This window comes from Girardinichthys multiradiatus, chromosome 23 (genome assembly GCF_021462225.1).
Source record: "Girardinichthys multiradiatus isolate DD_20200921_A chromosome 23, DD_fGirMul_XY1, whole genome shotgun sequence".
In the NCBI taxonomy this organism is placed as follows: domain Eukaryota; kingdom Metazoa; phylum Chordata; class Actinopteri; order Cyprinodontiformes; family Goodeidae; genus Girardinichthys; species Girardinichthys multiradiatus.
Window position 1 is genome coordinate 28,056,578 of NC_061815.1, and position 16,328 is coordinate 28,072,905.

The 16,328-nt window shown below is 38.3% G+C and overlaps 2 protein-coding genes across 5 annotated transcripts in view; one reads left to right on the forward strand and one right to left on the reverse strand.

Moving 5' to 3' along the window:
• zgc:113229 (uncharacterized protein LOC550612 homolog) lies at positions 1-12,203 on the reverse strand. 3 transcript variants are annotated; one of them, XM_047353171.1, is made up of 9 exons: positions 11,905-12,203; positions 7,644-8,060; positions 6,705-7,547; positions 6,467-6,597; positions 5,550-5,552; positions 4,805-5,204; positions 4,581-4,716; positions 2,217-2,434; positions 1-1,802 (listed from the first exon to the last, which is right to left on the reverse strand). In XM_047353171.1, exons 3-9 carry the CDS (start codon positions 7,545-7,547, stop codon positions 1,563-1,565), a joined length of 1,971 nt encoding a protein of 656 aa, XP_047209127.1. In that variant the 5' UTR covers positions 7,644-8,060; positions 11,905-12,203; the 3' UTR covers positions 1-1,562. The 3 variants fall into 3 exon arrangements, with proteins under 3 accessions (XP_047209127.1, XP_047209128.1, XP_047209126.1); XM_047353172.1 differs by having other exon boundaries at positions 2,217-2,431; positions 6,705-8,060; XM_047353170.1 differs by having other exon boundaries at positions 6,705-8,060.
• Positions 11,510-16,328, forward strand: part of rad9a (RAD9 checkpoint clamp component A) — a 9,537-nt gene continuing 4,718 nt past the window's right edge. The window contains exons 1-10 of one of the 2 annotated variants that reach the window (XM_047353173.1): positions 11,510-11,797; positions 11,912-11,982; positions 12,131-12,204; positions 12,293-12,341; positions 13,958-14,072; positions 14,242-14,341; positions 14,466-14,572; positions 14,944-15,050; positions 15,155-15,219; positions 15,313-15,408. In XM_047353173.1, the coding sequence (XP_047209129.1) occupies positions 11,764-11,797; positions 11,912-11,982; positions 12,131-12,204; positions 12,293-12,341; positions 13,958-14,072; positions 14,242-14,341; positions 14,466-14,572; positions 14,944-15,050; positions 15,155-15,219; positions 15,313-15,408 (818 nt within the window). In that variant the 5' untranslated portion in view covers positions 11,510-11,763. The remainder of the gene's footprint in view (positions 11,798-11,911; positions 11,983-12,130; positions 12,205-12,292; positions 12,342-13,957; positions 14,073-14,241; positions 14,342-14,465; positions 14,573-14,943; positions 15,051-15,154; positions 15,220-15,312; positions 15,409-16,328) is intronic. The other variant, XM_047353174.1, reaches the window with a different exon arrangement.

The window sequence follows — 16,328 nt, forward strand, 5'->3', positions numbered from 1 at the left end:
TAGCGGTTTGAGCGAACAAGTATTTTATTCAGTACAACTTCAGCATAAGGTGCTTGTTTACTCATTTTCAAACAAACATTATTTGTATTGCATTTTGTATTTCACATTTTAGGAATGATCTTTAATCAACAGCATTGGTGTTGCTATGTCATGTGGATCCACTGTGACTATCAAAAATGTCCTACCAGGGATGAGCTGAATCCAACAGGACATTTTTAACTCTCTTATCTACAGTTGTCCTCATTCGTCCTCTGAAATTTAAAGACTTTTCTTAACCCCAAAACATTTATTTTACTGCTGGTTGTTGTTTTGGGCTTTAACCAGAAGAACTGTAAGTGGCTGCAACACCACAGACATGGATCTAATCATGTTACATGAATTTCTAGAGAAGAAATGAAAATCATCATAATTAGCAGAAGTAAAGGCTTGGACACATCAGTCTGTGTGTAATTTAACTAAATAATGTCTTTCACTTTGTGAATTGAGAAACGGAAATAAATGAGCTTTTCATTAATATTCTAATTTATTGAATAGGGTTGCAAATATGAGCTCGACATCTTATTGAAAGTACACCAATCTTTATTTAAAAATAAAGCAGCAAGGAGACGGATGGTTTCTTTATTTTCTTGGCACAGTAAATAATTTGCCTGGTTTAGTCCCAAGGAAACACAATTTACTTTCCAACACATCTAAATGCCCCGAAATAATAAATAACTTTTCTCTATGAATGAACAATACAACAAATCTCAGATACAAAATGCCTTTTAATATATATAACCATTGTTTTTATATAAAGTAATTTGTAAATTGTCTCGTTATTCTCATCAGTCACAGCAGAAGCCAAACAAGTATATTTTCAAAACAGTTGAACACTGACCAACTTTATGTCCTTGTGCATCATACCTTAAATGTTTATGAAATTGACAATTGTTGATAATAATCATTATTTTCTTCATAGGATGAAGAAACGTCTGGCTTGGAAGCTTCACTTTCAAACGTACAAGCAAATGGCCGAGTTAGAGACCACATGCTGATGAGAACCATCATGGGGGTCAATTGCTCCAGTCTGGCAGAGAATCATTACAGAGAGACAGGATATCTGCTGGGAGTAAGCAACAAATATATTAGATCAGACAGCAATCTGCTGCTGTCCTGTAGGAGACTGATGGAGAAAAATGGCAGAGTAACATTTCCCTCAGTTGTTTAAATCTTTTTGCTGCTAGGAGCATGATATGGTCAAATGCTTGTCAACAAAGCTGTTTCTTCAAGTGTCCAGAGATATTCGACACACATACAATAGGATTATTCACCTCATATTGTTTCTATGTATTTCTTGTATAAAACATAAAATAACTAAGACAGTCCTGTAACTAAAGAATCAAAGACTTCTTTAAATTAGATACCAGTGGTTTAAAGTCAGTTTAGAAATACTGCCACTTTAAGAATGCGATAAATCCAATTTTGAGACAAGCTACATCATCAAATATGAAGTTTGTAAAAATGCATTTTCAAACATTACTAATCTAGTAGATCAGATGTTTATTATTCCTGTTCTACAGTCACTATCTGGGCTTTTTCCCTGTGTTCATCCTCTTCAGAGCCTGTATCCATGCAGGGAGATTTGAACGACGGGCTGGCAACACCTCATCTATTTCTGCCTGCACTGCCCCATAGTCCGGCTCCAAAAAAGAGTCCTCATCTGCTCCCAAATCCACCTCCGAGTCCGTATCTTCCATGTCCGGGGATGCTATGGTGATCACCTGCTCGCAAAAACGAACGCGGCGGTTCTCCTCAACTCGTCTCTGAGCCACAGAATCGTGAATGAAACAAGAGAGGAACATAGACAGAAAAAAACACAAAAACAATCAGTGTCAAATTTGCAATAATATGTCAGAGATGGTATGGTATTCATAAAAAAACAGCAATTTTTGAATAACTTTTCTAATCTTTCCAAATGTTTTTTATAATCATTTCTAGATTTAGTGAGTTTATTGTTTTGTTTTTTTCTGGATTTTGTAGTTAGATCAGAAACAATAAATTTTGCATGCAAACACCATGTTGTATTTTACATGTATAAATGAAAAAGGAGCTCAAACTGTAGCTTAGTATTGTTTTTTTCCTAACATTTTTAGCTGTTAAATATTATGCTAGAGTGTATGCCTTTACATATTAAAACTTTACACCACATGGAGGCGCTGTCATCCACGACATCTTACCCGTTTTGTCATCGTTTCCATTGAGGATTCGGAGTCATGGGACAAGCTGTGTCTGAGGACACTCCGGGGAGGAGGAGCATAAATATTAAATGATGTTGGAGACAGAGGGATAGGATGAGACCTTTGCTCATGTGAAGGTGAGACGGTTTCCTGCTGTGGCTCCACTGATTCTTCCATCTTTTGGATGCTGCTTGATGAGGATGAAGATAGGGGCCCTGCTTCATCATAAGGAACAAAAGAGAACAATTTGATGACAAAAACTGTTGCGAAAAAAACTTGCCATTATTGTTGGACTATAGTAGAGGAAATATTTTATCAAAATATAGATAAGTATAAGTATAAAAATCAGTAGCAATACAGCCCAATGATTGAAGGGTACCAACATGGTACTTGCACAGTACCTTTTAGGATTATAATGAGAAAAACAGACAGAAAAGGTGTCCCATAGGTTCCCTGTAAGTGCCTTATAAAGCGCAAATGGCCTGCACTTGTATAGCGCTTTATTAAGACCCCAGAGACCACAAAGCGCTTTACACTACTATAAGTAGGGCTGCACAATAAATCTCAAATATATCGCCATTGTGTGTGCAACTGTTGGGTAATATATATTATAAGTGTTATGTTATGAATTCATCTTGCTAATTTAACATTTAGCTAGTTGGACAGTATCACGGCAGCAGATGCTCACACCGGAAACAAATGACATTGCTGAAAATGCTAAAGATCCCAGAGCGATGGACGCACAGATGACAGAGAGAGGAAAGAAAATATTGGCATATATTGCAACTGATATAGTCATCACAATAATTATCCTGTAAGTACCCAGTAAGTATTCCCTTAAGTACCCTGAAGGTTTCCTGTAAGCCCCCTGTCGGTACCCTGTAAGTACCCCTGCTAATTTCCTGAAGATACACTATCTTAACAGGTTGGATACTTACAGGTTTGCAACAAAAATGATCCAAAAAGGGATTAGATCCATTTCCAATTCACTGGTATGCCTTTTTCCTGACAAAGTCCAAATAGTTAAAGTTAACAAAACTCTATTATTTGTTGTCACAACCAGCACTGGAGTCCCCCAGGGAAGTGTGAATTTGGCTGGTTTGTTTACGCTTTCCACTGTTAATCGCCGTTTAAATACACCAAACCCGTACACGGTACGATACAGGGTTACTCACTCTGCTTGACGCCTCTGACAACCCCGTGCTTCAGCAACATGGTGTTAATGATGTTCTTAAAATAAATACAACAAAAACCTAAGAGAAGTTCCCATTGCCATCTATAAAGAGGAAAACAGCCAGGTAATGTCTTATAAATACTTAGGTGTCAGGATCGACCATCTGTTGCCTCGGAAAACCCAAAATAAACTGGTTTGTTATAAGACAAAATAAAGGACATATTTCCTTTGACGTCTAAGATCCTTTACAGCAAGTGAAGAAGCTCTTCCTTTATTTTATACCTTAGTGATAATTAATATTAATTTTCTTTGTATCATTGTAATACCAGGTGGTATAAAAACCTACCCATTACTTAAAACGAAAAAGAAATGAAAATGAAAATCTGTTGTAAGATCATAGGAAAACAAATGGAAATAATTTACAAATCCTCCTACCATAACCCTACCATATTAATATGCTGAGATTAGTGAAGTAAATCTTGAAACTAAAAATGAAAAATTCACCAGCTTGGAACACCATCATCTGCTCATCTTACAATGGGTCCTTTGGTTTTGTTTGTGTGTGTTTATGTAAGTAAACAAAGGTGGTGTGATGCAACCCAATTTTTAGACATATTCTGACAATAAAGTTCTGTTGTATCAAATCAAATTGTAGGTATACGCTATATGTACCCTGTAGGTATGCTGTAAGTACATCTGTAGGTAGTCCACAAGTATCCCATTAGTACCCTGTAAGTACCCCTTTTGTTACCATATAGATACCCTGTAGGGACCCTGTAAGTACCAAGTAGGTATGCCGTACATAGAGGTGCTGTAAGTACCTTTGCAGGTAGCTCATTAGTATCCCTTACGTACCCTTTAAAAACCCCTTTTAATATGTTTGCAGTTTAAGTATTGTGTAAACGTGCTGTAAGGACCTCAAAAGCAACTTTTAAGTACCATCTTAAGTCCCTTGCAGGTATCCAATAGGTACCATAATAGATACCCTGTAAGTATTTTGCAGGTACCGCAAGGCAGCCCTTCAATATGCCATAGGTACCCTATAAGCACCCCTGTTCCCTGTAGCTTCTTCGTATGTCTCCTTTAAGTACTAGACTGTATTATGTGCTACTACCTGACAATCTTTTACTGCAACATAAAAAATGGATTTTGAGTGTTTTCCCAGTTTTTCTGTATCAGGTGTTTCGTACCTTTGTTTGTCTTTTCTCCATCACTCATTTTTTCAGTCTGAAGCCTCTCCTCTCTCCTCTCAGCCGGCTGATGTTGCCTCTTTCTGCTCATCTGGATTCTGTTTCTCCCTATTGAGTGGCAAGGGTTGCCCAACGGCTGCAATCGATGAGATAACGTTCATTGCTTGATCGGCAAAAACAAAAAATTTTATGTTGTTTCTTTGATATCTAATTTCATATCTGACCTCTGAGAATGCTGAAAGCCTAAGCTGAAGTCTGGACAACATTTCTGATCGGCTTTGCTCATCTTCCATTGGCTCCGACTGGTCAGCGTGTTGCTTTAATGCTGAAATGTCATTGCTCACAGGGGCTGACTCTGGCATGCTGAAGATTGGACCAGGTGAGGACGCTGTACTCCTGCAGCTCCACTGGTTGCTCCCAATTCCAACCTGATTCAAACTCCCCGGTGACTGATTAAGACTGTAAGGATTTGGCTGAATATAAGGTTGGCTTGATGGCTCCTCTGACGGTCTCTCAGTTACTGAGGTTATGGAAAGGTTTGGTTTTATGAACTTAGCCCACTCCTGACCCTTGACGATCTCCTCCAGAAGGCTGAATGACCCCAGGCCGATGTCAAAGTCACTGCTACACCCGAAAGAATGTGTAGGCAGAAGCAAACACTTATTACAGCTAAATGTTTTTAAAATTACTCAGACATATATTAGAGCACTGTTTTTACTCTGTAAAATAAAAACAAAACAACAACAAAGAGAGATGTAGTACTACAAATGAACAATAAATATGGACAAATTATCTCAAAGATGCAAACCTTTTTTTTTTGCCCATCACTAAATATTAAACATTTTGCTGTGCTGTAATTTAGTGTTTACTAGTGTATGTCCATGAATTTCTCTAAAACTAATGTTTTCCTTTATGTGGTACTCAAAGGTTATTACAAACCTTTACCAGAGCAATATAATGCTGCATCACCTGCTAATAAGGTGAATTGTATACTTTTTATAGATTACCTAAGTAATTAATGTATAATGTAAAACTTTTTTGAGCCTGGCACTGAACCTTGGGGTACTCCACAGGTAACATTTGGTAAATCAGTGTCAGCATATTTATCCAAACATACGAATATCTATTGTTAAAGTGGGTTTTTATCTAAGAGCGTGCTGCTTCTCTAATAGGTGTCTATTAATTAAACAGACCTTTGCAAAAACAGCACAGAGATTGATCTATCTATTCTCTGTCAACATGACTTTCAATGTTTGTATTGTACTTGGAAAAATACCTGTTTGAAAAAACTTATTAAAGGTATGTGTCAGGGGTTTTACTACAGTCACTTACGTTTCTTACAATCCACATGATAATTCCTGTGAAATCTGCAGACTTTAAATTTGTTTTTAACAATCTCACATATTCTTTTTCATCAACTCCTCTTGTAAAAAGGAGCTGAGAGGTGTTTGATGATTCGTTGCATATTTATTATTGTACAATAAGGGCTTTTGAGATGAGTCTGCCAGCCAATTTAAAGACGGAGGTAAAAATATTGTAATTTTGCTCGACCTCCAACCAATAAACCTTTCTTTAACAGCTGCGTTGGCGTTGCGTTGTTTGCGCTGTTTCCTTGTGTAATGTATTTAAAAGAATCACACAACACAATTTCATTGTCTGAAAGTGTGTTTGCCAATGTCTGATGACAGATTGACAGGGGCGCTCTTGGCACATTAGATGTAAAAGTGTCAGGTAAAGTAGTCACAATGCTATGACTGGAAAGATCCCAAATGGCTCACATAACTCTCTTTTTAAGGAGCAAATAAAAACTAAATAAAATCTAAGTAATGCAGAACTAGCTTAGACCAGTTTTGACATTTTAAGGGGTAAGTTTGTTTGGTGATCACCTGTTGTTCTCAGTAGTGTTGCCTTCTATTTGTGAAGGATGCAATTTGCTGGAATCACTGCAATCCAATGGAAAAAAGGTTGTTTCTGCATCGTTGTTTGGTTTGTTGACTGGTGTTTCTGCCGTTATTACCTGGTTAGAGGTTGAAATGTGACAAAGAAGTTGAAATTACACTTATTTTTTTATTATTGTTTATAATGGAATAATTATATTAATAATAATAAGAGAACATTGCTCACTTGTGTTTCTTGTTCATGAGCTCCATCTTCTTTTCCCTTTTTTCCAATGTTGCCATGTCTGTCCTTAAACCTCTCCTTGATCTTCTGTGTCCATCTTCTCGTTTTATTCTCAGATGATCGCTTTCTCCTTGTGTTTGTTGTTACTTGGCTGCTTGAAAAGACCTGCACATCTTTACTTTGTTCCAAACTGCTGATTCCTCCATTTCCAACAAGAAATCCTGTGTTTTCCCCACCAGCCAGGCCAGAATCTGTGCTCATCAACACCGGGACATGGTTCTGGTTTGGCGTCATGTCTGAAACAGTGTGAGTATTAGCAGCGATCTGTCCCGTCATCAAAGATCTGCCAATGCTCTCTTTCTCCACATCAGTCCTCTTGAAGAAAGTGAGTTTAACCTCCTTTTGTGGTTTAGCAGAAAACAGCTGCCTCGTACCTGTTGGCGAGAACCCAGGCTTTGGAGCGTGTCCCAGCTCCCTCTTCTCACCTGACTCTCCATCGGTGCTGACTTTCTGCGAAGGGAAGAAAGTTGGACTCCTGCGCCCTTCAAACGCAGGACTTGCTTGCTGTTTTTCAACACTTTTGAAGCCTGAAGTATTGTTCGTGGACGGAACTGTGAACTCCTTTGAAGGGTTCCCATTAAAACTAAACACATTCAAAGGTCTGTTGTCAACTTCCTGGAGGCTGGGTTCTCCTCTCTCACTGTTCTGCCCCAGAGCAGGAGCTACAGAAGGGGATACAGGGGTTTGAAAAACACTCTGGCCATCTCTTCCCGGCTGAAGCTTTAGTCTCTGCAGCATAGACTGCAGCAAGGCCTGATTGTCTGTTGTATGAGGTGACTGAGACATCTAGGAACAAAAAGTCTGTGTGTCAAATTTTGGTGTCACTGAAATACATGTGAACAATGCAGCACAACCAGCTAATTAGAAATGGCTTCCACTCACTGCTGTGTTTGGCTGGGGCTGGATATCAGGACAGAAAAATGGACCTGTGCTAGAATCATTTCACTCCTTTTGTCCAGCTTTGGTTCAAAAGACTCCTTCAGGGACTGGCTTGCTCCTGTTGAGTTTTTTGATCTCTTTCCATCATGCGAACAGTTCCTCACCACAAAAGCAAACCAAGGCCCACATTTTACCGCCGATCTTCCTGCTGCTTCTTAAATGTGCCTCGCTGCAATTTTACATCCACCCATTCAACAGTCCTCGAACTTTGCAACAAAAGTCCTTCTCTCATGAAAAAACTAACGTCCACAGTTTGGGCACACAAACTTGTTTTAGTCACACCTCTTCTTCAGCAGCTGCTTATATCACCTCTGATGGGAGGAGAGTGACTTCACGGCAGCGTTCCTCACATCTTGTGCACTGTAGCAGACAAACAAGAAAAACCAGAGAGGTTAGATAATTTCGCTTTCACAGTGACGCTCCCTCTGCGTGTGTCTCTCTGTGTTTTAAATCTCCCTTCCTTCCTATTTCTCACTGAGTAAAACACATGTGCACACACACCCTCTTTCTTCCCACAGTGACCCTCCACTGGTAATTATAGGGAGTTTTTTTTTTGTTTTTTTTGAGTGGCATCTATTTTTACAGTTTGTGTCTTTAGATTGAGAGAGTTCTACAGTAAGCAATTATGTTTTTGGCAATCCATTTTGTCTTAACTCAGGAGTTCTTTTAGGCCTGGCTTGTCACAGCCACAAACTGACACATAATTTATCTGAATTTCATTTGATAGAGCAACACAAAGTAGTGCTTATTTATTGATTTTATTTTGTTTAAAGCTCAGTTAAAAACTTAATTGTTTAGAACTGCTTTAAGCGCATAACAGCTCTATGACACATTTTTAAATTTTTTTCATAAATAAAAATCTAAAAAAATGATTAATGTATTTGTATTCATTGTCTTTCACATTGATACCTCTAAATAAAGTCCAGTGCAAACACCGGCCTTCAGGGATCAACTAATTGGTCCAAATTTGTCCTCATTTAAACTCTGTGTAAATACAGCTGTTGCCACCCGAGGTTACAGGTTTGGCAAGGACAACATTAATCAAAGATGCAGCCATGGTAACTCTGGAGGAGCTGCAGAGATCCACAGCTCAGGCAGGAGGATATGTTAATGAGACCAATATTAGTTATGCATTTCTATATCTGGCCTTTATGAAAATGAAATACTGACAAGAAATGAAAACTTTTTGATGGCAAGAAAGCGCAATTTGCAGACTCACACAAGCAATGCAGGGAACAAAGTGGAATAAGATGTTTGGGTCAGATGAGACTAAAATGGAACTTTCTGCCCTACATGCAAGCGTTATATGGGGCGGAAAACTAACACTGCATGTCACCCTGAACACATCGTCCCGATGATGAAATATAGTGGTGGCAGCATCATGCTGTGGGGATGCTTTTCCTTAGCAGGGACATAAAGGTTGGTCAGAGTTGATGAGAAGAAAGATGGAGCTAAATACAAGGCCAGAAAATCAGTTAGAGGCTAAAAATTACTTGAGGCTGGGATAGAGGCTCACTTTCCAGCAGATGACACTGACCCTAAACATACAACCAGAGCTACAATAGGATGTTTCAGATCAAAGTATATTTATGTGTTAAAATGGCCCAGTCAAAGCCCCGAGCAAAATCCAACTGACAAACTAGGCAAAAGTTGAAACTTGAGGTTCTTCCAGTCTAAGATTGACTTAATTTACAAAAACGATTTGGCAAAGATTTTTGTTTCTAGATATGCAAAGATGGTAGAGACATAACCCAAAAGACTTTCAGTTTTATTTGCAGCGAAAAGTTGGTTTTAAAAACTATTGAACTAGTTTGGCTAAATGCAGATACACGCATTTCAGATTTTATTTGTAAACCATTCTGTAAACCATGTATCATTTACCTTTCACTTCAAAATTATTTTCTTTGATCTATCACCTTAGTAAAGTTAAGTGATCTTTGAGGTTGTAGTATAATAAATGTTTCTGTTGACATATGATTTCATCATTAAAGTTTAAATGAAGCCATCACAATGAGCATCAGATTATAAGCGAAATGAGGATAACAGACTTACACTTGATACTGTTTACACAAAGTTGCTGTTTTTGTGGTCGACTCTGAAGTATAACCTCCCATTTGGAGCAAGAATCTAGTCAAACAACTAGTGAGGTTCAGTACAGAGCAAACATCTAGAGAATGCTGCAGAAAGTCCAGCTTACTATTGGCAAATCAAAAGTGAAATAAGGTTGAAGTTTTAAGTGTGAATACATTGTATCTACCAGTACACATGTATTAAAGAACAGTAATGACATAATCAGAAAGGTGAGAATGCTTATTTAATAAAGAATATGTAATTGTCTTTCCTTCTCATCTAAAAACGTGTTCTGCAAAATAGACAATAAATGACTTACTACTAAACACTGAGATGATAGACTCAAAGAGGCAGTAGTTAAACAAATATTTCTTGTCTTAACTTAAATAATGTAATTTCTGCCACAAAGTAATTAACCCTAACTGTAAAAAGACCCCTGATCTCTAAATGAGCAATCAAACATCAATTCAGATATTAAAGACATATTGGACATAGCTATCTGATGTATCAGCAGACTCAGCGTACCTCATTTAATTAAACAGCAACTGCCAACTTTAAGACATATCCCTGCTCCAACACACCTGATTCAAAGCAAACAATGAGCTCAATAGCTGTTCATAAAGTTCCCTTCCTGTTCATGAGCGCATTGAAGTGAACAAGTTCATGGCGATGGTGATATGATTTTCAGTGAATCTTAACCTTAACAAGGCTGGTTTTACTTGAGGAACTTGAACAGAACTCACTGTTCTGCATGTACATTTCTTTAACAGGCTTTACTTTGGGAACAGGAAAAAAAAAAAGAAATTAGCTTAATTGAGAATTCTGCCAAATTATAATAAAGTGCATGTCTGCAAAAAATTATGAGAGAATCAAAAGTCTGTAAGATGTCAGTGTGCAGATTGCAAATGGAACGTGATAGAGACATAGAGACATGCCTATTGGTGAATAGAATCTTGCAGCATTAGACAACTCATTTTAAAAAACCTTTATAAGAAAATAAACTGACAGACCATGACGTGGTTCATATTGAGAGAGTGAATGTAGTTAGAATTGTTTAGGTCGTAATCTGAGAGAGCTAAGCGTCTATCTACGTATGGTGAAGTAGACACTTGCGTTACCCTGTGAAATTTTTATAAAAGTTTGTCAAATGCTCACGAATTGGGGTCAGGTGTGTTGAAGCTGGGAAACATTTAAGCCATGCAGAGCTGTGGCCCTCATGGAGAAGGGTTGGGAAAGACTCAGCTGAATGCTTTTACTAAATGCATGGATGTAATGCAGTGAGATGCACTGACAAAAAAAGAATAATCCAGTGGGTTCAAACGTTTTAAGGTTTGTCACACAAAGCAAACTATGACCATACAATTACATACAGTATATAATTATGTTTTAGGTATTCATATTTACTTTTAAATCAAACATAAGGTTAACTTATTGCATTACGAATAATTGTCATTACTTTGTCCATTATCAATGGTGACCATTGATAATCGTGTGGGACAAACCAAAACCAAAACAGAAATTCAAGAGTTTTATAATGCTGTTGTTATATCAAGGGACAGCTAGATAAAAGTAAAAAGTCAAAGGTTGACATTATTATAAAGGCTAGAAGAGGTTCTTAGTGAACGAGCCGAAAGTCTCTTTTGGAGATCTGAGCCAAATCCACAGAATCCCCAAAAAAAAGCCGGAAATCCCGCCATTACTGACATTGTAATGAGTGCGCATGCGCTTGATTCCTTTCTTTCTGATAGGCCCACAGTGAGGAAGCGGATTATGGCGGCGTAAACAAGGCGAGGGTCGGTTATTTGGTGAAGCAGTCATCGCAAATAAACTTAACAAGCACAGCCACAGTTAAAATAACTATGTGTTCTGTAAAAGGTTTTAATCTCTGGTTGGAAACTTTAAAAACTCAACAAACTGATTATATGGCTGTTTGGTAGTTAGTGAAACCTTTAGCACGGTTTGCTCATCTAACTGATAAATAACTTTGGAAAAAATGCAATGTGTCGTGACGGGAGGAAACGTGAAAGGTAACGTTTATTACCGCTTCGCCGCTTTCTGTAGCTAGATTTTAAGAAACATACGTTAGTGACGACTGAGTCGTTGATTGTGTTTATGCGTGTGGGTGTGTGTGTACCGTCCAGTGCTCGGCAAAGCCCTCCACTCTCTGTCCCGGATCGGAGACGAGCTGTATGTGGAGCCTCAGGAAGACGGGGTGAGCTGCTCTGCTGCTTCTGCTGTCAGATACAGGCGACACTTCCTCTTGCAGAGCATGCAGTCTGGTTTCTTCCTGTTAGTGCAAACCTTGCGTCAATGAACAGTGCTAGTTTTGTTGTATTTTTTCCCCTCTCTCTCACTTGTAGCTGGCCCTGCGGTCTGTGAACTCCTCTCGGTCGGCATATGCTTGCTTCCTGTTCGCACCACTCTTCTTCAGCAGGTGCAGGTTTTATTTTCCGGTCTTTCTGAGTGGGTCAGTGAACGTCACATTTATGCAAAGACTTGTTAAATGCTACGTTTCTGTGCAGGTACTCTGTTCCCAGTGGGCTCAACTTCCGCTGCAAGATGGCAATAAAGGTGTGAGAGCACAGATGTACAGTTAAAAATCAGAAATTTGCCAGTGGTTTTCTAATTTGATTTGCAAGCTATACAACCATAAAGCCCACCAAAAATGGCCTCATCTTCATTTCCATTTTTCCTACATAAGACATAATGAATAAGTTCCTACAACAGGTTTCGTCATGTATAATTACAGCTTTATATATTGTTTTATCAGATGTACATTTCTTTAAAAAGACTGCCTCAGATGTTAGAAGACATTGGGCCGTTACTGGTATCAAGGAGGCCAAAGGGTATGCAAACTCTGATTTAGTTCTTTTTTACTTTTGCACGGAGAGTGTGTCTCTTGCAAATCCTCTCAACCTCCAAAACTAAACCCTTATGTTTTGCAAACCTTTAGCCATGAATGATCGCGAATCCCGAGTGTATACCTAAAGGTAAATTTGGAACAATGGTGCTTACAATAAAAGCAAACATATCTTGCAGTAAATCAATCCAAAATCCACACAACTCATAATACTTGTTTTTCTTTTCTTTTTTTTTTTTTTTACAAGGCATTGTAAACAGAAACTTGAAGTTTGTATTAAACTTTTTGGCCTGTGAGGTTAAAAAAAGTTTGTTTCAAAACTGCAAACATTTAACGTCCTCACACTCCTAGGGATTAAAGTTTTCTTTTTTTTCATGAACAAAAGTTAATGGAGTGACTGGAGTTTTCCATTGACTGCGTGGAGCCTGGAGGAAAGGAGCACTTCTTTTTGCCTACCTGCTGCTTTGCACTGCCAGTCAGCTGGCTGAAGGAAGGCTCCTACATTTTTCTTGTTAAAAGAAAGACACGTTTTGTTGTTTGGCAGTCGCACTTTTATTGAAGAAACTTGTTTAAAAGTATAATTGGCAAGAAAAGAGTGCCATGTCTGTTTAACAGTAAAAGGCAGACTAGCAGATGTTACTAAATGAGAGCAGCAAAATCGTTTAATATTCTGCTCAACTGACATCTGAAAAGTACTATTATCTTTTTTTTTTTTTTTTCTTCAAATTAACCATAAATTTTATAGGTGAAATTATTCAAACTGTTATAATATAAATGCTATTTTATTGCAGCAGCAGGAAAAGTTAGTTTTCTATTTTAAAGGAAAGCAGTAGATCACATTATACATTTTTTTATTTTGTTTTAAATTTCTGTTTAAATATAAAGCAGCATTTTTATTCAAGTTTATCATACTGTGAGAAATTCATGCCGACCCATGCCCAGATAAACGCTACGTCTCCATACCATATCTAAATGCCGTTGTTCATGGCTGGTCCCAGGTAAATCATTCTCAGTTAAAAGAGGGAAAATAGATACATCTACATTTTTTTCTTTTTGCTGTTTTCTGTGCCACGTTGGTACCAGGAGGTTGTGGTTATCAGTGTGAAACCTCTGAGCTTCCTGCTCCAGATAGTTGCAGCTAATCTCACAGAGTACAACCTTCCATTTTACACTTATGTGCGTGATATGAAACATGTCGAAAGTGGGTATTTTTACATGAGACATAATGGCTATAAGATGATTTCACTGCAGATTAACTTGAAAACAACTCCTGCAGTTAGGGTTGGTGTTATGTTTAACTTTCAGTTTTGTTTTTTTAATTTACCAGAGTGTGCTGACCGTCTTCAGATCTCTTGCAACTTTAGAGAAAACGGTGGAAAAATGTCACATCAGTCTTGATGAGCAAAAAGACCGCCTTACTTTCACGCTGCACTGCAAACATGGTAACGCCACCCGCTTCCCTATCAGATTTATACTGCTGTACAATGAGGGTTTCACAGGGGACACTTTACATTCATTTTGACACATTTAGTAGTAATTTTAGCTGTGCATTCATTACATTGTATGTCTTTGTGAGCTCTAAGGGTTTCTTTGTTGGGACGTTCTCTCCAGGCCTTCTGAAGACACATAACCTGTCGTACCAGGACAGCGAAAGCTTGGAGGCAGTGTTTGATAAAGACAACTGTGCCAACGTGTTCAGAGCCCAGCCCAGGTCTTTAAATCTGCTTTCCTCATCCAGCTGCTGATTTTAAGCCTGAGTAATACATTCATCACTGTTGGTTTACATTTGAAATGATGTATTTTTTCAGTTTTGTTTTGTTGTCTTTGTTCTTCAGAGTGCTGGTGGACACGGTCGTGCACTTCACTACGTCACTGGAAGAAGTCACCGTGACAGTGAGTGATGAACGGATGTGGGTCAGGAATCATGTGGAGGACGACGCAGGTGACAAAATTAGTCCCACGACAATTAGGCCAGTTGATTAGTTTGGTTATTATCACAGCATAACAAGCTGAAAACTCCTCTCAGAGCCTGGACGTTCATTATTAATTCTCACTTACCGCCACTTGAGTCGGCGTGTTTTTGTTTGAGTTAGTTTAAAGGAGCTCCATAGTTTAGAACATTTAACAAAAGATACACTGTGCTACCTGGAATGATGCAGAAAATGGCGCAGAAAGATAAATTAAAGCCTAAACCTAAAGATGCTCTTGTAGATGAAGTAGTTGTGTTAAACAGAACCAAATGTTAGATTTTAATCTAATCTGGAACCTTGTCTGCAAACGTCACTTCTTTTCTGTTTTATTTCTTTCTCTCAGAGCGCTCCAAGGCCATGCTAACTGAGCTGTGTCTGGCTGCAGATGAGTTCGACCATTTTGCCGTCAAATCTCACAACAGCATCACATTTTGTCTAAAGGAGTTTCGGGTGCGACAGATAAGAGAGAGAAACAGTAATCCATTTTGGCGAAAGGACTGAATTTTGTTTTAGTCCAGAAACTTGAGATAAATATTTTTCTTTTACTCCTCAAGGGTTTGCTGTTGTTTGCTGAGTCCACCGGCCTCCCTGTGTCCATGTACCTTGATGAACCAGGCAGGTGAGCATACTTATGTTTTTTTACTTGGTACACATCTTAAGATTTTTCCATTTTTGGGAACTGATCTGTGTATTTTCTGTGTGTGTGTGTCAGCCCTGTGGTGCTTTCAGTAACAGACAGCGTTCTGGAGGGGAATTTTGTGCTGGCAACACTTTCAGATGATCACAGTCTTCATAAGAGCAACAGAGGGTAAAAAAAACTAACAAACAGACCTTGGTGTTAATGATTCTGCGAAGGACTATAAAAGCTATAAAAAAAAAAAAACAGTCAGCTTTCGGTAAAAAGAAAAAAAAAACTCAAGTGATTGCAAAATGAAAATCAGATCAGTACTTTAACTTTCAGCTAATGTTTCCTGTCTGAGTCACTTCAGAGATGGGCAGGAAGTCCTGAGTATTTGCTCCTTTATGCCACCTGGTGGATGATGTGAGTGGGATTTATGTCAGCTGTGCTTGAGACAATGTTTTTCTGCCCCTGCTAGTTAGTTAAAGGTAATCCACCAGTCTTCTGCTTCATATTAACACTTACAATTGTAGAGCTATTTTTTCTGGATCTGTCAGATCCAGAAAAAATTGTGGGACTGCTGCGGTCAATAGCTCAGTGTGTCCCAGATTAAGAGCTGTCCATCTTTCTCAGGAGAACAGCAGTGATCCTAGGTAAGCAGTTGTTTCATTATTGTGCCCATCAACCTGGGAAAAGTTATAAGGCCCTTTCCAAACAATCTGATGTCGGTCATACAGAAAGATTACTCACAAGTGGAAAACATTTCAGATAGCTGCCATGTTCCAGGAGCCGATATGAGTTAGTTCACCCCTAGGTCCAATCTGGCAACCTGCAGCTACATGTCTAACTACACGGGGATCAGTTAGTATATTTAAGTGTTAAACTTACTAACAGTACAATTAAAAGAAATGTAGATGAACAATGTATTGCCAAAAGTTTGATCACTCCTCCGAATCATTGAATTGTTGGGTTCAACCTCTTTGTTCCAATGAAAGGATCTTTTAATGCTTCAACATATTTACCAATTTATCAATTTAGAACACAAATGTCCAAAAATGGAGGAACTTGTTATCACAAAAAATACAAAGTTGCATATTTGGGACTACTTT